Raw genomic sequence first — 21,452 nt, 5'->3', positions numbered from 1 at the left:
TAACTATCAGAACTGCCTGCTTTTGACTGGTTTCTAATACACTTTATTAGATGTGTGTCATGTCACATAGGCTGAGTTATTTCTTGGTTATTTCTCAGTTACCCAACCTGCTGAAAGCCACTCAGGCAGCAGCTCTGTCACCAAACCCTGCTCGGTTTAATCCAGGCCCTCCACCCTACCATCTGCCAGGCACCTCTAAAGTGAGCTTTAGCAAAGAGTACTGGAGCACCTGAACCCCATGTTTACTTCTTGGGTACTCTGCAAGTTTATGGTGTTGCCTTAAGAATGGCCATATAGCGGGAGAGGCCTTATTCTTCTTCGTGCACTGCCAGAAAGGAAGAGCATAGATCACACTGAAACATGGCACACAGACCATCACTCTTGGAGGCACATCCCAAGCATAGGCTGCAGTCAGGGAAAGTTAAAAATGTCTTACATTGGTGTTATCCTTGGCTGTCCAAGGGAGGGGTGGCACCCATGTGCCATGTTCAGCAGTGCTCAGTAGCTGATGAATTTACAAATAGTAGTAAGAATTGAACAGAGCTGTGTGAAAACGTGCTTGCAATCAGAGGTGGTTTGTCACTGCACAGGGAAATGGCCTGATCTGGGGCAGGATGGCCTCAGTTAGCAATTCAAATTGGGCAATGGTAACCTTGAGGCAGGGCCTGGTTCAGTGTCAGTTGCTGGTGAATCCCACCAGCCTGCCACTTGCTGTTTCAGCTGTGTTGTGGCTGTGTCTCTTCTGATGGGCTTTAGCTTTACATCTTAAATGATCCTTCCCTTTTGCTGCCTCTCAAATGAGAGAGAAATACTGAGGTTATTCGTTATTTTAGTTAAAGCATTTGCCTGTGGCCAGATAGGCTTCACAGAGCTTCCAAACGTTAAATGGATTTTCTGTCAAAAATCAGAGAATGCAGCAAGACCAGAAATCTTACTGCTCAGTCCCTACACAGTTTGTGGCCTCAAATTAAGGTTCTTGAGTATATGCAGCTTGAGTGCAGGTCATTCAGCAGCCCTCTTAGAGTGGGAAAGAAGTGTGGAAGCAGAGGAACGTCAGCTGTGACCAGATCCTTTGTTTTGATTATATGGTTAAAACAGCAAGAACTTTACCCATTTGAAGGCTCCTGACGAAGCACAAAAAGGCATGGAGAAAAGGAGAGAGACCATTGCAAAGTTGCTTTCTCAAAGCCCTGGGAAAGTCCTTCTGTGTTAGGGAAGCATGAGCCACAGCTGGCCATATGTCAGCTGGCCATTGCAGCCCATTGCTGGCCTGGGGGCACTTCTGCAGAGGTGTCTGTGAATACAAGCTCAGAGGAGACCTGGTGCTGCCTCACCTGGCCATCGTGTGCCTGGAGGGAGTGGCACAAGGACAAATGCCACACACTGCTAACTGCTCTCCCTTCAGGATAAAGCATTTGCCATCATGCTTACATCAACTGCTGGTCTGTGTTCTGAAAGCTTTGAACTGCGGCTGTTGTTTAGGGTTTAGATCTAAAAGTTCAGTGTGGTGCTTCTGTGAGGTGGTTAAGATCCATTTTCTCTTAAGAACTGGGCTGAGGCAGTGTCATAAACTCAGGTGATTCACATTAGATTGCCAAATGCAAGTGATTTTGGTTATCCCTCCTCACTGAAATGCTGACAAAGGAAAACCTTCCGCTTGCTTCGCTGCCGTTGCTCTGACTGGCCCACAAGTGGAGAGGAGAAGCACCATGCTGCTGTTCGGAGTATTTGGGGAACAATGTCTTGGACTGATCACTCAGAGGGAGATTTTTTACTAAGGAACTGTAAAAAATAACCTACCTAATAACAGAGGGTTAAAAAAAAACAGGTGAATTTATTTTTTGGGGAGGGTGAGAGGGGGTTTGTTTTGTTTGGTTTTTTCCCCAAAAAAGGTTCTAGCAGACAGTAGCCCCCTGCCTTATTTAACACTTTAACCAGCTGGCTTTCAGCTAGTAGATGTGCATTATGTGTGCATGGGGTTTGCCTCAGGGTGTAGCACTGCTTTCCACTGGCCAAGCTCAGACACACTGTGCTGCTCGCCTGCAGCTGGTGCTGGCTGTACTTTTCTGCACAACAGGTTTGACTTTGATTTTCACACAGCCAGTTGTGCCCTTTCCAGTGGATTCCTGTGCTTTAACTAGAGTGGTTCCCACTTTTGTTTTGCAGAGTTACATCCATGGAAGCAGCCAGGCCCAGTTTGTTGCAGAATCCCACATTATTCTTCTGCTGAGTATCCTTCAATCTGCTGATGAATACAGCAAAGGCTGAGAAAGCTGCTGCTAGGTGAAGTTGCTCAGTGAATGCACTAAACTTTTGAGCAGGTATTGTCTTTTGGATTACTTTTTATGTTTAAATCAATATTCAGTGTTGTTGATTTTACAGCCAAGTGGGGTTTTTGCCCACTTAATCTGAACAGTTCATTGCTTGAAACAAAGAAGCCAGTCCCATTTGTTCTGCCATCACCATTCTCTCCCAAAGACTCTGAGGCCTGCTCTTATTCTCACTGGGTCAGAGGGAGTTCATTACTCTTTTGTGAATGCATTTTACCAATCAGTACAAAAAGTCCATTTTCTGTCTGGTTTCTTTAAATTTTACTTTGTAGCATCTTTGCTCATGAAATGAGATCTGGAGTGATCCTTAGCCACTGTTAAAGTGCACTCATTCCATCACAGGGTCCTTTCTCTAGAGGGAACAAGAGTGAGAAAATAACATTTCTCAGTGTGAAGTAGTGTCTGGATTTCAGAGCTGCTCCCTTCTGCACTCCCTCAGGGTGTGTTGGTTTAGGTCCTGCTCCTCTGGCTTCCCAATCTGCCTTCATCTGCTGCATTTGCTGTCTGAAGAGAATGCTGTTATTATATCTTCATTATATTTATCTGGCAATACTTCTGTTCCCTGTGAAAGCATATTTGGTGCATGGATAGCCATAGAAAACAGAACTGCAAAGCTAGGATGGTATTTTGCAGAGGAACATTCCCTGCTGATCTGGAATGCCTAATGGAACCCTAGTGGCTGCTTGAGAACAGGAAAAGTAAAGGCAGAAACAGGCTGAGATTCAGAATAAACAAAACTTTTGTTCGTGTCATGTTTTGTCTGTCTGACTCTGGCATGAAAGTGATGCTGTTTGCTGGCAGAGGCTATCTCCGAAGTGAGAACTTGGCTAACCACATTTAAGCAGCTGCCTGAAAGAATCCTTTCAGTGAGGCCATTCATTGCCACTTGAAAAAGAATTCTCTACAGTTTCGTTTCATGGCTCAGTAGTATTGAGCTGGGGTTTTGGTTACACAAAAATGCTACAAGTGACATGAAATCTTGACAGATTTTAACAGTTATGCATGAAAGAACTGGTACTTTTTTTATCCCTTCAGTGTTGGTGGTAATTTTTTTATTCAGGAAATGTTGATAGAAAATGCAGGGATTACAAGGAAGTAGCCAGGCTGATAAGCAGGAGCACATTTACTTTATCCAGTGAAGCTTAAAGGATGTGCTGGAGGTGAAACCAAGACATATCTGTACTGGTAATGCACAGATTTCATCTGGTTGCTTCTTTTCCATCTATAGTAGTAAGAACAAGGACAAGAAGGTCACTCCCGGGTAGCTGTTGAAATGCAGTGTGGTGTTTCTCTGTAAAGTCCATTTTTAGTACCTGTGATTAGAAGAGAGGAATTCCCATCTCCACTTACTGGTAGACAGTGATTCTACCCAGTCTGCTGGCCACTGCATTAAGAGGGGCTGTTTTCTGAGAGGAGCAGTGTGAGCTGAGCTGCACACTGAGCATTGCTGTTGTAATGAGATGCACTTGACCACTGGAAAGCAGAGAGCCCTTGGAGTGCACAGGGCTGTGAGTGTGGCTCTGGCAGGGAAGACACTGTAAGGAAGATAAGGAATAGGAAGGTTGGAGAGGCTGTGCTGGAAGATTTCTTCAGCTCTTATTTCTCCCTTTGGTAGACACCAATCAGTACTTCTAATGAACATCTCTTTTCATCATGTCTTTCTGTCACTCCCTGGAGAAATAAAACTTCTTTGAATGTCACGTGTCTTATTTTTGTCCCTTTGCAGTGAATCTTTGTCATCCACAGGAAGCTCAGAAGTTACAGCAATTGTTTCCATTATCAGAAAAGCTTCAGTTATTAAGCAAATTGTTTGTTGTAAAGGCAGTAATTTTAAGGCGTTATTGTAGGAATGAGTCACTATTAACTTGATTATCACTTTTAAACTTAGGTAACTTTGACGCTGATAAAACAGATAAAAATGGAAATGTCTTTTCAGTTTGTTAATCTGAATTCCCAAGGCAGAGTTTAAGGTGACACCTGCGTAGGCAGGCATGAGATATTGATTGAGAAGGCAGAGAAACTTCATTGGTTACAAAGGGAAAAGACAAATTTTTGTGGAGCATTAAAATTCCACCTATTCTGAAAGACCTTTCCTGTCCTGCAGGAAGGTATAGTAAATGCCCCTTTGGTGTGAGGAAACTGGACCACAGAGTGAATTTAAGAGGGAGGTAGATGCCTCACTGTGTGTTGCCTCATGCAGAGTCACTGAGCATTAGAACAGGAGATCTGGGGGCATGGAGGTCACAACTCAGAAATGCTGAATACAAAGCTGAGGGGAGGGCTGTGCTTAGCAGTAAAGTGTGAATGAGGCTCTGAAGCTGATGTCACTGAAGCCAAAAGGTGATGAATGAGGCTGAAAGCTCAGCAGTGATGACTAAAGTTAGAAAGCAGCAACTGAAGGACAGAGTGACAATGGGAGGCAGGCTTTAGGGTAATGATGTAAGACTCCCAAGAAAGAGGAAAACCACCCAGCACAGTGCAGCTGGTTGCAGATCTAAAATCGTCCCTTATTTTTGTGAGACTATTCTACCTGAGGGCTAAAAAAGGGAACTGGTAGGAAAATAGGAGCCAAGGTATGGAATGGTTGCTTGCCAAGCAGGGTCTTAGTGTGTGGTAGTTTGGGGGTTGTTCCTCAGAACCAGCCAGCTAAGGGCAATAGCAAAGCACCACCTTATGTGCAACACTGTGTGAGATAACCAAGGAACTAAGTGCTGGTTGTCCTCACATCTTGGGACAGGTTTTTCCCATGGCTCAGTTAAACTAAGAATGAAACCACCAATACAAATCTAAGTGAGGACTGGTAGAATAAAGTTACTGGGTGGTGCTACAGTAGGAGCTTGTCTTAACAGGGTAAAACACAGCTGGATTCGATCATTTTCTTTCTCAGCCCTTCTTGTTGCAGCTTTCTTGCTTCATGAATATTCCTGCATTTGTATCTTCTGAAAGCAGAGAACTAAACAGCTCTTTTTCCTGCTTGTAGCATAGCAATAGCACAGGATGTTGCCAGTCTCCTCTGCTCGTGAATCTGAATCTTAGCAGGCAAGCTGGAAAGCAATTTTTGCCTTTGTCCTAGGCTCTAGGTTCCAGGGGTGGTTTTCCTCACAATATTTTTTAAAATATTTTGTTTATAGCCGTTTGTTCATAAGAGTAACCTTACAGCTGGTGCACATGTGAAAAAGTGCCTGGCTTAGAGGCTTTGTGACTGATGAGTGTCCAATTTAAGGCTGCTGGTAGGGGTCTATATCCAAGAGCTGGTTTAGAACTTACATTGCCTTGACCTTGCCTGTTGACATCTGTCCCCTTCCACCATCAAAGGCTGCTTTCTTGAATCCCATTCTTCTTCATTTGACTTTTCTATGTGTGTGAAATTTGGAAGTCTCAGACCTGTGTCAGGCTGCTAATCTCTACTGGAGTGTGATGATGTTAGCATTGACATTTCTAAACCCTTTTGCTCAGGCTCAGCCTCAGTGAAATTGCAGAACTGAAATTGCAGAGGTCTTGGAGCATTTTGGTCTGGTTTGAAACACTTCTAACAAGAAAAATTGCTAATCTGAACATTGATAGGATTAGTGCAAGCATAATGTGACAGGATACAGGTATTGTTTATGGATGCAGCAGGTTTCAGAACCTCCTGTGAATGATCTGTGTGCATAAATAAAAACATCTGATTATTCCTAACAACTGTAGGCATCCTGCTGCCCAGCCCTGGGGTGAGTAATCCCTAGAAATCCAACCTCATGCAAGGATCAGTTTCTGTTTCCTGAACTTGTGAGCTACAGCTCCCATGACAGACTCCTGCTGCAGTCTGGCACTGGGGCCTGCCTGCTCTGCAGAGCAGATGTTCTGCACAGTAGTAACCATTCCTTTTTGTGTGTACAGTTTCAAATAAGCAGTTAAGGGAATGGTTTCAGATCTTGATAAATTAGTTGAATTGTTTGGGCGATAGATACTTGTTCACATTTGTACCGCTTATAATGAGACCATAAAACACTGGCAGTGACTGAGAATTGCTTCTCTGCTGAGCTCTGAAGCAATGTGACACTGAGGAGATGTCTTCTGTGAAAGCAGAGGGCCACAAAGCAGTGCAGCTGCTTCAGTTGGCATCAGCCAGCCAGTGGTATGTGCCCAGCAACACTGAGTGCTTGCTGGGGCTCACAGGTTGCATTTTCCACAATCCTTTACTCCCAGTAGACAGAACATTGTCAGGTAGTGGGGAACATTCTCTAACTGTCCAAACCTTGTGTGTCCTATTTGACAGCTTCTCCTTTAAAGCTTTTTGAGCCTTCTTTGCTGTTACACATGGACTGCCCAAAGGAAGCTCTCACTACACATTCTTGGCACAGGTGAGTGCACTGCTTCGGTACAGGTTGGGATTTGCAGTTTGATATACAGATACTGCTGGTCTGTGCTCATGGCTGTCTCTTTGGGGCCTCTGAGGTATCCACACATTTGCTGTTTACCTTGACAATGGCAACCCAGATGCTGCTATCACCATGGGAATGGTGCTCCTGAATGAAGCCGCGACCTCCAAAGGGGATGTTGGAAAAAGGAGAAGTAAGTTATGTACTGCAACTAAGGCGATATTTAGACAGTTAGAAGACACTCAGAAATTGCAGATCAATATCTGATTAAGTTTTCAGGAGATTTCTACCTTAAACCAAATTTTAACTTTTGTTGGGTGGAGGAGAGGAGAGTATAAAAATCCTGTTGATAACCTGCCTTGACATGATGTTGCAACAGCACAAACACGTCTCAAGAACATCCAGCCAAGGCATCTCCTGACAGTCATCTTGCTGTATCTTGGCACAATACCTACTAATGCTGAGGTGCTTTTTGGCTCTTGAATGATATTGAAAGTCATAAAGAACAAATTCTTTTCCTTGGTATTACATGTCCAGAGGAAGGTGGAAGCCCAGCAGGAGGTGCCAGTCTGCATCTATTACTACTTATGTTCAAAGCCTAAAGACTGATATTGCTATCAAATTAAGAGAAGTGGTTTGGCTACCAGTGCTGAAAGTTGCAGCAGTGAAATGGTTTAGCCACTAAAAGCAGATAAAGTAGCTCCTGCCCTGCTCGTGCTGTGCCTGCAGCCTCAGCTGGGTGGCTGGGCAGAGCAGGATCCCAGCAGCCAACGGATCTTGCTCCAGATGTAGTTGGCTTTCCAGAAGCACACAGATACCCCAGACCACATTGCCTGCTAGCTCTGATTCACATGGAGTCTGGTAGCAGCAGTGAGGTGTTTACATCCACATTTATTTGAGTTGCCAATTTCTCCTCTTTTTTCTTGAAAACATATTCACCCTGACAAGTTGTTTTTTTCTGAATAGCCATAAATATTGCTTCCATCTGTGTTTGGAATCCTGTCAGGCACAGCAGGCACCAGCAGGCAGAGCAGTAACAGTTTTGTATTTGGCTGTGTCACAGTTCTCCATGAATGATTGACAGAAATAATACTCTTTGCAGAGATTCCAGCTGTAAGTCTTATATGTGCTAATAACCAAAGTTCTTTTCTTTCCAGTAATATGTCTGGTGGGTTTGGGCCTGGTGGTCTTCTTCTTCAGCTTCCTGCTGTCGATATTCCGCTCCAAATACCATGGCTACCCATACAGGTAAGCTCTCAGTAAACTCTCATTTTGTAGAGTAGCAGAACTTTGTAGGAGTTTAAGAATAGCTTTCAGGTAATAAAGTTTTTAGTGTTTACCAGTGAAGCCTGTGGGAGCTGTAAGAAGCAGGAGCAGTGGTTATTAACTGAAGCAGACCAGAAAGGGTTAGAAAGCTGCCATTGTGCACAGGACAGTGAGTGCAGACCAGCTGCCTGGGTTTGAGCACAGACCTGGGGCACTGCCCTCTGGGAAATGCAGGAGGAAAGGTGCTTGAGTTTGTAAACCTTTAGTAGATATTTGTATGTATAACTTCATAACTAAGATCTGCATCGAGGCACCAGACCTGCCATCAGTGCTCTGATTTGTCAGAATATTCCAAGCAGCCTCTGCTTTTGTCAGCCACACCAGAGAAGAAAAAAGGTTGGAGTCTTTCTTAATTATACAGCTCCCTGAAGGGGGGATGGAGCAAGGAGAGGGCAGCCTCTGCTCCTTGTTGGCAAGTGACAGGAATAGAGGAAATGGTTTCAAAGGAGGTTCAGGCTGGATCTCAGGAAATATTTCTGCACTGAGAGGGTTCTCAGACATTGGAATGGTCTGCCCAGGGCAGTGCTGGAGTCACCATCCCTGGGGGTGTTCAAGCAGTGTGTGGTGCTTAGGGACATGGTTCAACAACTCTTCATTGCTGGGTTGAAGGTTGGACTGGGTGAGCTTGGAGGTCTCTTCCAACCAGATGTTTGTTGTGATTTCTGTGATACATCTGTCAGTGAAGCAGTTGTCATTTATCTGGCAGGCACAAAAAGTAGAAAAATAGTAAAGAATACAGTTCATGCTTTTTGTAGGTGGACACTGAGGTGGGAGATCACCTGCAGAGGTGGCCTAGACTTCTGGTTCACATCTGCTTGCTGCTTTGTTCTACAGAGATGTTTTTAGTAGCCTGATAGGAACTGTGGAGCCATAGCATGTTCTGGTGATCCTGGTACCATTTTCAGCTATAAATGAGAAAGCCTAGCCAGAGGCTAGGCACATTTGCTGCAGTGTGCATTGCAGTGTGGCTGCAATGATGAACCAGGCTGCTGAGGTCAAAGTAGTGCAGAGACATTTCCTGAGTCTTCAGGTGTGTGGAACAGAACACGGATCTGTTGATTTTTCTCTCTAAAAGCTTTTTATAGGTGACTAACTATTGTCAATGAGGAAGAGTCCTTTTTCCATCCTGTTCTTCAGGATAAGCACCTTCACTTGAAAATGTGCTGGTCTTCCTCTTGCTTCAGGCTTTACTCCTTTGGAGTTGTTTTTCCTTAGAGAGGTAATGACCCTGCAGCTGGCACAGCTGTACCATGCTGTGCCAGGCTTTCCATAAGTGCTCTTTTCCCCTGGGTAGGTGGCACCAGTGCCTTTACAAAGATGCTTTTTTTCTTACTTGCAGTGGGATTGGTCTCTAACTGTAGAGTGATCCCCCACAGAACACTAGTCTGCATTGCTGTTACCAGGGACAGAAGGGGAAGTGGATGAGCTTGTGCTGCCCTGTAGGGACAGTAACATTTTGCTGAGAGACCTGCACAGTGAAATGTCAACTCAGGGTTTATGTTTGCACAGCAGAGTCAAAAAGTTGTGTTTGGAAGCAAGCGGGAAAGGAAAGAGCTGTATCTGCTACTATTAACTGTATGAGGACTGCTGCAGTTCTCCCCAGTTGCTTCTTGGTGATGGTGTCTATGGCTGGCTCTAGTGGTCAGTGAGCAGCCAGCTTTATACTCTGTGGTGTTCTGCTAGTAGGGATTCAGCCTTGGGAAGCCAGCTGAAATCTAACAGTTGAGCTAATAAAAATTTTGTTTTCTGATAAGTTTTCAGTGCAGGACTTTGGAGCTCTGGTCTTGTTTACTGAGTTTGTGTCTTTATGCAGATGAATTGACATCTAGTTTAGATCACCTCAGATCAGTTGTAGCCTTTAGTAATGTCATCCTTGCTTTTTACTCACTTCTGCTAAGGACAGAGGCCTGTGGAGGGCCCAGTAGTGTCATATTGCAGGATTTCCCCAGTATGGAGTTAGTGGTTTGCCATCTGGAATAGTCCTGAGAACCTCTCTGGAGATTACTTCTGGCTGAGCTGACTTTGGTAAAAGACAGGATCCAGTTTTCCTCAATGTGAGGTATTCTTGCTTTCCATTAGTGCTTGAGATTTACATTTACCAGAAGGCATGATGAGCTTGTTCTGCAGCTTGTGACCTGTGCAGGGGTCAGCCCCTGGCCTGAGCTTGCTTGTACCTTCTCATGCTGAGTTTGGAGCAGCTGTGGTGTTCCTGGCTGTGCAGTGAGGCTGAGGACAGCCTGACAGGTGTGCTGGGTGCATTTTCACTTCTCTCATCTCAGGCGTGTCCTTGTCACCTGTCAGCAACATGCTTGTATCACTGTGCAGTCTGCAAACCCTGCACAACTTTTCTGAGTGCTTGCACCAGGGTTCTCTGACTCACTGCAGAATTACTGGGAACCAGCACTAGAACTGATCCTTTGACTCTGCTGTGACCAAATTGAATTTGCTGGTTTCCCAGATGTGCCATTTACCTACCTGGTCCTACAAAGTATTAAATCTTTCAGGGGTTTGGGTGTTTTGTTTCCTGGGTAGCTCTGACCATGTTTTTTGTTGTGTTATTTTAAGTAAACATACTTTTGATTCTCTGACACCATGTCATCTTCACAGTGTGTGTTGAGAGAAGTCTCTTTGGTTTCTGTGCGGAGTTCTTCTGAACTGTAATGAAGTGATTGTGCAAAACACTAAGGAGGACCAAATGTACAAACTGTTCTTTTCTCTTCCCCCTTTAATTTCCCATCTTAACTTAGATGAGCATCTCTGTCTGAACACCTTAGGAGCTTCCAACAAGTGGAGACAGAGCTTAGGATGGAAAAGAAGTCTATCCTCCTACTTCCACTGGATGTAGGTTGCACCTTGAAACTGTGTATCTTTATATGCCAAATTGTCCTCAGGCTGGTAAAGCTTTGCCTATAACACCACACCAAGGCATGCTAATGGTCTGTCAGAAACAACTGTTTCTGTTGGTGCCTGGACAGTTAGAGCCAACTGACCTGGTTTAATGCTCTATGCACAACCTCAGGCATCTGCTTCACAGGCCTACTTTAAAAAACAAACAAACAAACAAACAAAAAAAAAAACCCAAAACTTTTCTGTTCTCTGGCACTGAAGAACCAAGGAAGTCCTCTGTGCATGCATAGATAAGGAGTGAAACATAGCCTGCTGTGCATCCTTTCTCTGCACTGATCTCCACCATGGTGAAGATAAATCAACACAGATGGATAAATATAAAGCAGGAGTCAAAAACTGGAAAAAGACTTCTTTCCTTTCTAGTGTGCGTAATAAAGGTGCAGGGAGTGCTGTATTTCTCTGACCCTGGTACTGCCTTTGTCATTGTTAATTTCTCCTCCAAAGAGAAAAGTGGCCAGAGGAGCACAGGGCTCTCAGGGTGCTCTTCAGAGGGCACATGAAAGGGTACTAACATTTGCATTTTTCTCATCCACCTCATGCATGTTGTAATTTAGTGTTGGATTCTTCCTTCTATAGAATTTTCTTCTTGAAGCGTAAAGTTGAGGAAAAAATGTTTTAATTAACATGCTGACAAAATACCCTTACACAGTAAAGCACTGGAGTGGGAGAGGTGATGCAGAATGAAGGTCAGCACAAAGGGCACCCAGGGAGCGAGCACAGTAGAGATGGATGAGCCAGCATGGAACAGATCTCTCTGCTGGAGCCAGCTGTGCCAGGGCAGGCTTTGTCATGCCTGTGTTAATCCACCTTCTTTACAGAACTAGATGACATTTCTCATTCTGCTCGAACTTTCATCTTAATTGCTGCCATTAATTGGTGACAGGCGATACAGTAATTTTATTCTACACTGTTGAACCTCTTCCCCTTTATAATGCTTCCTGGCTAAGACAAGATTGTTGTTATCTGGGAGAATCTTTCCTGGAAGCCTTCTCACCCCAAGCTTTAAAGTGAGTAAGTGATACATTAGGTACTCAGTGACAGCAGTAAAATTGCATTCTATCAACAAAGAATTTTATCTGTCAGCTCATCCACAGGGGATGACAGACAGTCTATGAAATACAAGCCCACGGCATGAGCTCTAAGGGAGCTGTGTTAGTCAAGAAAGAACTTGGAGGACTCTCTGGAAACCTCACTTTAAGCAGTTTCAGTCCAAAAAAGTGGACAGAACTTTAAAGAGTGAGGCGGGGTGGTGGGAAGCAGACAGAAGGCAGCAGTGCCCTAGCACAGTGCTGTGTTACTGGGAACACTGGGAGGCAAGCACTGGTTCTTTTGAGAAGACAGGGAGATAAAAATGGCATCCAATGTGTATTGATGTTACAAGAAGTCTCTCAGGTTTACTTTAGCTTTGGCCACAGCTTACTGACTGCCCTGCTGTGCTTTTTGGGTTGTTTTGGAGCAAGCTCCTAGCACAGCTTCACTGTTGACTCTTCCAGCTGTCCTTTCAAGTCTGCCTTGTACTGTTTGCTGTTGTTTTAATCTGAATTTCAATGTCAGTGGAAGGTGGAGCAGCTGAGTCTCCTCTGGTTATCTAAACCATCATGCACCGAGTTTATGGAGTCCCACAAACCTCCACATTCCTCTCTGTGTAAAGTGTCCACCTTTAGTCCTGGTTTTTAGCCCTTTAAAGCATGGGAGGTTTGAATTCCAGGTGTCTGTCTGCACAGCAGATCTCTTAGGAGTGTGCTTTTGCTGTGGCAGACACTTGGCTCTTCTCTGAGCAGGACCTTCCTGCAGGGATTGCCACCACTAAGGAGGCCTCTTTTGCTTTGATGACTTTCTTGTAACTCATACAGTCCCTTACTCCTGCCTGTGCCACCTATTTCCAGCCAGTCCTTCCTGTTCTGCCTTCCCCTGCTTTGCATAAGGGCCCATGGGTTCTTTTTGCCCTTTGCAGCCCTACCCCAGGAGATATTGTCCAGTTTGTTGTTCTACACTTGGCAGAAGCCCTGCCCACCCCATCTCTTCTGCTCTGCTTTATGGGTTTATGGTGTCTTGGCTTTTGTGGTTTTCCATGGGAGGCTCTTTGCTTCTTTGTGTCCCTAGCCTCTTAAGCTTGTTTGAAACCTCCCATACCACTTGGACTGTTTCCCTTGGCTATATTCAATCTCTTACTGCTAAAGGTGCATTCACTGGTGGACAAAGTAAGAAACAGTAGCTCTGGTGATAGAGGATTTATCCAAGAGGCTGCTGCCCTATTTGTTTTTCCTTATGGTTTTATCACACAGTCTTTTACCCCTCCTGAGCCTACCCATGCTACCTGCCTGGTTGGTGTGATCTTCAGCCATTCCCATTCTCCTCCCCAATCTTTTTCATCACCAGCATTCCTCTCTCTTCTCTCAGCTCCTTTCCTACATATGGTCTTGCACATCTTCCCTAGAGCTGGGTTCTTCTTTAAGTCTCATGTGCTCAGCAGTCTCTCACTCCCCCACTCAGCAGCCTGCACTCCACCTTTCCATGCAATTTTTGTTGCTAGTTCTTCCCTCTCACTGATCACTTCCCCCCCCAGCAGCCAGCCAGTTGCCATCTGATTGCCTTGCTTTGTGTGTCTTGCCTAATGAGCCTGTCAGCCTCTGGTAGCAGGGAACATTTTTATACAGACACAGCCTTTTAAGCCTCTGACACTTATGTTTTATAATGATTAATTAATTATACCAGGGGTGGAGAACTGATGAAATTACTACCACATGTGCATGCCAGAGCACACTGCACAGAGATGTCCCATGCAAGGCTGGAGGCAGTGAAGCAGCTCCTCCAATCAGCAGCTGCTTGCCCTGGTGCCTGTACAGTTAGCTCAGCAGCCACACACAAACCCTACTGTGTCCCCATTCCCCAGTTTGTCAGGGAGCTGTTCCTGGGTGCTTGAAAAGCTCTGGCACACAACACAGATCTGCTTGTGAAGAAGACACAGGTTTCCTGCAGCAGCAGAGAAACAGCAGTGGCATCTGAAACTACTTAATTTACTAGAATACTAAGAACTGGAGTGTGCAGCCCTCCAGAGCATTGCCAAGCCCTCCATCCCTGCCCCACTCTGAGGCCACTTCAGCAGCAAAAGCAGAACGCTTGCAACTGCTCTGAGCCCTGCTGGGGGAGGTAGTTCCCACTGTAAGCAGTAAGAGCAGATGCAGAACCTGATTAGAGAGAGCAGATGTTTCAAGCTGATCTTGCTTTTTAATTTTTTTAATAGGCAAATTGAAGTTTCAGTCACTCCAGTTTTGATAACTTTGGTGCTTCCATAGTAATTGCTAACTGGAATATAAACCCTCAAGAGGTTATGACAGAGGTGCCAAATGACTTCTCAAATGAGTGTGTTGAAGTCTGTTTATTCTTTTCAGAGAGCTGTGTTGCTATCTTTTATGTGCATTTCTCAGCATTTAATTGTGTTTTCTTCCTTTTCAGCTTCTTAATTAAATGAATTCAAGAGGCACTCCTGTAGAGCTGCTCACCATGAAGATAAGCTGTGACTGATGCTATCTGCCCACCAGTGTTGCTCATGTTCAGGAATCCTTCCTTGGTTCATCTGGTCTTGTGATAACTTCTGTAGTATGCTGATAGAGAAGTGGATGCAGTTTCATGCAGTGACTTTGTAATTTATAGAAACATAAATCTCTCACTGGTAAGTCCTAAAGAGTTGTGAATAGGTGGTGTGGTCAGGGCTGTAAATAAACTTCATTGTAAGGGGCTTCTGTTGTAAGCTTTTTCATTAACCTGCATGGAGGTTATCATGGAGTCACTTCACTTGGAAAAGACCTTCAAGGAAATCAAGTCCTGCCCTTAACTTAGCATGGCCAAGTCCACCACTACACCATGTCTGTAACCCCCACAGCTACACACCTTTCAGATGCCTCCAGGGGTAGGGTCACAACCTCTTCCCCAGGCAGCTTGTTCCAGGGCTCTACACCCCTTTCTGTCAACAGGTTTTCCCTAATGTCCAATCTAAACCTCCCCAAGCACAACTTGTGGCCATTAGCACTTGTTAGCTGGGAGAGGAGAGAAGCATCCACCCTACTACACTCTCCCTAATGCAGTAATTCTGGGTGCTGGAGAGAGTCTGAGGGAACAGACCCTGTATTAGGCACTGTTTCCAGTTAGCCATAACCTCAACGGGATGGGCTTTTGTTCTTAGATCCTTAGGCATTTGGTAAGCTCATTAAGAGCAGTGCAGGAGGAAGGAGGTCACCTTAAGAAGATCCATAGATCCACTGCAACTTTTGTCCTCTTGCACAAATAAGCAGGCCTGGAAGGCACCAAACCAAGAGGAGGTAGACGGAGGTATTGGCAGGGCTCAAACAGCATTTCAGAAGGCTGGTACCAGTTTGTGTTTGCCCTGGCACTGAGTGAATGTAAATAAAAACTGCTTCTCAGCTGAAAACATTTCCACTGGCCAAAGCTGGTGGAAATTGTTAGTATCAGAGGAAGGCTGCAGCCAAGTTCACAAAAGGTCTTCCCAGGTAAAAATATTTGGAGCAAGCAATAGTTGTACCTGGTGCAGAACAGCCTTCAGCCCTTCCTTTTTTGTCACCGCTCTCCTCAGCTGTGTTTAACCAAGGCATTCCCCAACTCCTTTTCAGAGAGGGGCAGGGCAGGCTGATGACCCTGCTACTCTGGCACGTAAAATCCTCACCTGATGAGTTTGCTGCTCAGATGCCCTGTTTGCTCCAGGCTCTCCTCTTGCATCTCTGACTCACCTTAAGCCAGAGCCACGGAGCTGGCTGGGTTGTGCTCTGACTGATCTCACGGAACTTCATCAACCCCAGCAGTGTCCAGCCCAAGCCCAGAGCTCCTTGCCCTCACACACAGCCCCCAGACCCAAGCACCCTCTCATATTTGCCAGCTTCCCTACAGGTCTTCTCCTCAGGGGATCATTTCTCAGCAGAGGGCTTGGCTATCCTGCCCTTTGAAGCAGAAGAGTCTTTTCCTTTTCACAGCTTACAGATTCTGAAGCTGCAAGAGGAGACAAAGCTAAAATCAGCCTCTGCTGATCTCCCCTCAGTCCAGAGAGGCCTTCCTGCAGTTCCTGGCACGTTTGGTTCTGGAGGACGGGGTGCAAACGCAACAGAACAGATAAGCTTTGGAAAATAAAGTCTGCAAACTGTTTGTCATGCAGGCACTGCAATTACTTGCAGCTAAGCTCTTTAATGAACATACCAGGCAACCAATCCTGCAATACAGAGGAGATTCAGAAAGAGCAGAGTGAGCATTTCTCCAGCACTGAGAGCACGATGGAGTCACAGGTCACTGGCTTTGTAATGCTGCCTCTGTCCTGAAGCCACTGAGATTGAGCTCAAATTTACAGGTCGCTTCTTTAGGAATTTTTATAAGTTCTGAGAATTTTAATGTGCAGTGACAGTGGTGGTAGAGCTGCATCCTCCACCTCTCTTGGTGATCAGGTCTGTCAAAGCAGGGACATTTCCTCAAAGGAAGACAAGATTCCGTGCTGGGCAGGGAGTCTCTTCCCAGACTGCTCCACATGAGAAGTGTGCAAACCACAGGCACACATACATAGCACAGCAAACTCTGAACCTACAGTTTAGAATCAAACCAGTGGAAGCTCCTCTGGCAGAAAATGCCTCAGCTAAGGCAGGTAGGCAGCACTGAAATCTCTATCCACCACAACTTCAGATCCAGGAGTTTCCATATTTTAAACTGGTGCCAGGTGAGGGTCAAGAAAATTGGTCTTAAGTGGTTACATACTTCATTATCTCAGTGTCATAAGGCTCCAAGACCTCTGTCCCCATAGAGTCTCCTGCTAGGAGAAATCTGCACTCTCTCTGGTTTCCCAGGCTGCAGAAGGGATCAGAGTGCTCTGCCAGACAAGTGGTAGTTACTCACACCCTGATGTTCACATCCATTAAATAACCACCACAGATGCCACTGCTCAAGCTCTTCAGTAGACATTCAACAGCGGCATCAGGCCAAGCAGCTGGTACAGCCCAGGAACTACAGAGATATTCACATTCTGGTTTATTTTTCTTGCAACTCCCTCACCAGAAATGCCTTCCACAAAGCAGTCCCAAATATCCTCCTTTGCTCTGCATCCAGGGACATCTGAATGCCTCTGGAGTCTCTGTTAAGAAATTAAGTTGCATGAAGCAATGCAAGCACATCTTGCTCATGAGGAGCTCCTCAGCAGCACTGCAGCACGTGTGAAGGGCCCAACACAACCACTGCACAATAAACTGCCTTTCCCAGGAGTCCATCTCCAGCCTGCCATCTCTTAACGCTCATTTCATGGACTTTCAGCTTCTTTCTTGCCTAACCTCAGGAAAATTCAATCCCCCTGTGAATTCCCTGTTCTTTCAAGAGGCTCTCTACTCCAATTAGCACACAAGTATTATCACTCTCCTCTCTAAAGTGGCTTAGTACTTTCAAGGGTCGCTCACATGGAGGCACACCTGAAGAAGTGCATTAAGAGAGTTTGGTTCCCATTGGTGGTGCTTTCTGTGTTACTCTTCCTTCAAGCTCTTCTGTCTGGTTAATTTCAGGGAAACACTAACACTGAAAGCATTATAGGCCTTAGTAGACATTTATTATCCCTTTGAGGGAGAGAATTTCCTTTCTTTGTGACACTAATATAGATCAGCACTGAAGGGTGCTCCAGTGTGCTGTGCTCTAACAAGGGGAAAACACTGAGCAAGGGAATAGAGATGAATGGAGATGTGTAACAGAATGTCTTGGTACAGAGCAGCCTTCAGCACCAGCCACACATGGGGTAGAGCAAGCAGCAGCACCACGAGTGCCAGAGGTCTGAAAGCAAGAGACCTGCTCAATATGTTGATTTAAAATTTATTATCTCAGTGGGTTTACAGATAAACTACAGCTGCAAACTCTCCTCTTGATAGATGCCAGGCTTCCAGTTAGCACATGCTAGCTGCAGTTTACTGACAAGTTCATTCTTGCAAGCCTTCCTGGTGCCCACACTTCCCAAACCAATGCTGGTACTGTGATGAAACAATGGCATTGAGCCTCATTCTCCCCATAAATATCATTTGCATTCAGATAGGTAATGGCTGATGGTGCTTTATTCAATCCAGCTGCACTCAGCAGTATATGGCACTCACCAAGGGAGAAACCTGCTCCTAAGGAACATAAAGCAGAAGGAGCTGTTGGCTGTATGGAGCAGCTGGCACTCAGTGCTTAGCTTTACAGCCTGCACAAAGAGCCCACCTGCAGGATTTTTAGAAGACAGGACCCAAAATAAAGCTTTTGCATAAAAAAACATGGCTGGGAAGAGTTCATTCAGTCCCTGCTCCATGCAGAGAGGATGCTGCAGGTGACTGGAGAGTGACAATCCTATTTTCAGTGTTGTTATCTCCCCCGAGGGAAGGTTTCTCCGTTCCCAAACAGCCCCAAAGCAAAGAGTATCCAGTGGCCTCTCAGAGAGAAGAGAACCAAGTTTCTAAATTCATTCATCTCACTAAAGCAGACGCTTTAGTTGCCTTTCTAAATTGCCACTACCACCTCTCAGCTGGCTTAAAGGCAAATATCACAGGCTGGGTGTTCTATCACATGGGTCACAAGGGCTGATACAGGCTGCTGAGTCACACCTCACAGATTAGCTAAGGTAAATAAACAGTGAAAGCCTAGAAAACATCTCAGGAAAAGCAGTAAAGTAATATTTTCAGCTTTGATAGGAAATTAATCACAATTATCTCAAACCCCAGTAATGCACCTGCTTCACCTTTCACAGACAGCATTTTCCATCAGGCATGTCAGTGGCTGCAGCCTTCCTGTGTAGAACCAAACCCCACACCTACTATAGAGCTAGGTGCCAAAAGCTGCGCAGAGAGGTAGAGACGTCCTCAGCCGGGACCCTGCCGAGGTGCACGCACAAGCACAGGGAAGCATCACTGTGCTGTGAGCTCAGAGTCGTTAAGGAAGGCATTTAGATGTGTACAGAAGGCACAAATCAGCAAACACTGATCACTTATCAGTGCTGAGTAACTCTGGGAATTGGAGAGCAATTTGCTAACTCCTGCTAGATAATGCTTCTTAAGCACCTGGAAATGAAGAGTGCTGTTCACACCTCCAGTATGACCTGACCAGGTTTGGGGTTACAGCAGGCAGGTTAATCTTTGAGATAAGCCTCCTCAGCTCATATCCATAATTTGTGCCCAATCCATCGTTAAATGTGGCCCAGAGCACTGCAAACTCAGTGATGCTTTATTGTTTCTTCAAATCCGGTCAATCATTAGAGTGAGTCTCTCTCAGTGTTTTTTCCCTTGAATCACTCCACGTTGGTCCCAAACGAACAAACAGCAGACAGAAGAGGACATGCTCTGCAGAGGAGGGATAGGGAACTGTTTCTGCCAAGCTTTCCATGATTGTAAACAAATTCCATGGGGGCCAACACTATCCAGACCTGGTAGGGGACAGTGGGGCACCAGTGACCTCTTTGCTGGATCCAGTGCTGGGGATACTTCTCTCTCCTTTCTTTTTCTTCTCCATTTCTTCTCTTCTTTACTTCACTGTTACATGCACAGCTTTTACTTCGTTGTTAGAGATTAAACTTTTTTTGTTTGGAATATCTGCTACACCAACACTAGCCACACCTCTGCTAAGCCTTTGATTCCTGACCCAGCTCCACACACAGAGCAGAATGGGTGGCGCCGGAATTTTAATTGTCCCTCCCAAATCATTGTTGTGGCTTCTGTGGACTGCAAGAGACTGCCTAAAAGGTCACCTCCCTCTAGCCCACCGTGAGGGACAGGACAACATCCAACATACCAGGACTGAGCAGGAATTAACCAGAAAATATTGCTTGGATGCTATAATGGCCTATTCCTTTAGCAGTTCATTGCTGTAGATTATCTAAACCATGTATTATGTTTATCCCATTTAACCTCAAGAAAACATTAATTTAAAAGCAAATCAGATTATCATTCACCAAAAAAAGCTAATCCTGCACGGTTAATCCTGGCCTTACAGCAAATATTGCAGGCATAGAGGATATAGGAGTCACTTGGTTTGGGGGTCTAACATGTAGCCTCCCATGTAATTAGGATTACAGCTTTACAAGAGCCATAATGATGAATAATCCTGGCTTATAAAACAACATTTACTTGTTGTATTAGTCTTTTCTTATGCAAAATAGTTGTCTTCCTACTTAGGAATAATTTATTTGCTACCAATTTGTTCAGTTCAGGAGACTGCTGGGCTGAGTTTTTCTTCACTGGTGCTTCCAGCAGGCACACATTGCCAGTAATTATCAGTATCTTCAAAGTCCTAATCAGAGATGGCATGGTCAGAACAAGAGCACACAGTATTTTTGATAAAGAGATTAAACCAAGCTTGGAAGTCTCCAAACTATGCTTGCAATTAATGGCTCCTGTATCTCTTATTTCAGTTATTCAACACAGTAAGACAGGGCTGTGAAAGCAAAAGAGAACAGGCAACACCAAACAGAAAACAGAGAACGTTTCCAGCTATAAATACTTGAATGTGATGTGGTGGGTTGAAAATTCCTTCCCAACGTTAACTTTGCCAGACCAGCTCAGTTGGAAGCAAACAAAAGCTGTATTTATGAGCAAAACTACAATCTGCAATGGAATGCAATGAATGTGCACAAACTATAGAGGGTTTACAGGGATTTACAATTAACCAACAGCACAAGGACCCTTCTAGTCAAAGACCAGAGGAGCTAATTGCTTCTCCCTCCCTGCCCCCACTTACCCCCTCCCCGCTAAATATAAGGGACAAGAGAAAGGAGCAGAGAGACCTTAGACTTAGCCAAAACAATGCAGCCAAGGTCAAGCAGAAGCAAGTTAGATTCTCCCAGAGTGAAGACATGAGAGCTAGATTGTTTTGGTACAACTAGTTTAAGTCCATTATCTTTCCAATAGGATTGTTTAGAATTATCGTTATTTTCCTTTTTGCACCCAATAGTAATTTACTTACATTTTACTACTTTCTGTTCAAGATCTGTGAAAAAATTTCAAAGGCATAGCCTAAAACTACCACACCCTTATTTCCAGGAAGCAGTGAGCTCAAGAAGATGGCAACTGGAATGTGGACAAATCAATTGGTCAAAATAAAATAAAAAAGACCCAATGCACCTATACACTTCAAGCTGTGGCTGCTCTCAGCAGGGGAGCTGAGTTAGATGAGGTCTTTAAAGGTCTCTTCCAACACAAACCATTCCAAGATTCTAGATACTGCCTTGCCCTCCATCTGCACATCCATCTGCACATATGTGCTGGTTTGGGGCCAGACACAGATCCTCTCTTGCTCCGAAAGGGACGAAAGAATGAGACTCACACAAATGGATTGGAGAGTGATGGAAAGTTTAAATGGAAAAAGCAATTGGTGAAGCTACAGAGAACTACAAACCACAAAGCATAGTGACAAAGAGTATCCCAAAGCATACAGAACCCCTCACAGTATTCCCAAAGCTTCCCAATCCTTCCCTTCTTCCCACCTGAGGGTAAACCCAAACCCCCCAGGGCTCTTTCTTCCCCCTCCCGCTGCTAGG

At 44.9% G+C, this 21,452-nt stretch overlaps 1 protein-coding gene across 1 annotated transcript in view; it reads left to right on the top strand.

The window, feature by feature from the left end:
* LOC128968383 (tumor suppressor candidate 3) overlaps nt 1–14,654 on the top strand; it is a 63,322-nt gene extending 48,668 nt beyond the window's left edge. Inside the window, exons 7-10 of the mRNA XM_054382812.1 lie at nt 2,167–2,230; nt 6,810–6,884; nt 7,849–7,939; nt 14,381–14,654. Coding sequence (XP_054238787.1) covers nt 2,167–2,230; nt 6,810–6,884; nt 7,849–7,939; nt 14,381–14,396 — 246 coding nt within the window. The 3' untranslated portion in view covers nt 14,397–14,654. The remainder of the gene's footprint in view (nt 1–2,166; nt 2,231–6,809; nt 6,885–7,848; nt 7,940–14,380) is intronic.
* Nucleotides 14,655–21,452: the final 6,798 nt, after the last annotated feature.

Source organism: Indicator indicator, chromosome 8, assembly GCF_027791375.1.
Source record: "Indicator indicator isolate 239-I01 chromosome 8, UM_Iind_1.1, whole genome shotgun sequence".
NCBI classification, from domain to species: Eukaryota; Metazoa; Chordata; class Aves; order Piciformes; family Indicatoridae; genus Indicator; species Indicator indicator.
This window is presented reverse-complemented; position numbering and strand designations above follow the sequence as displayed.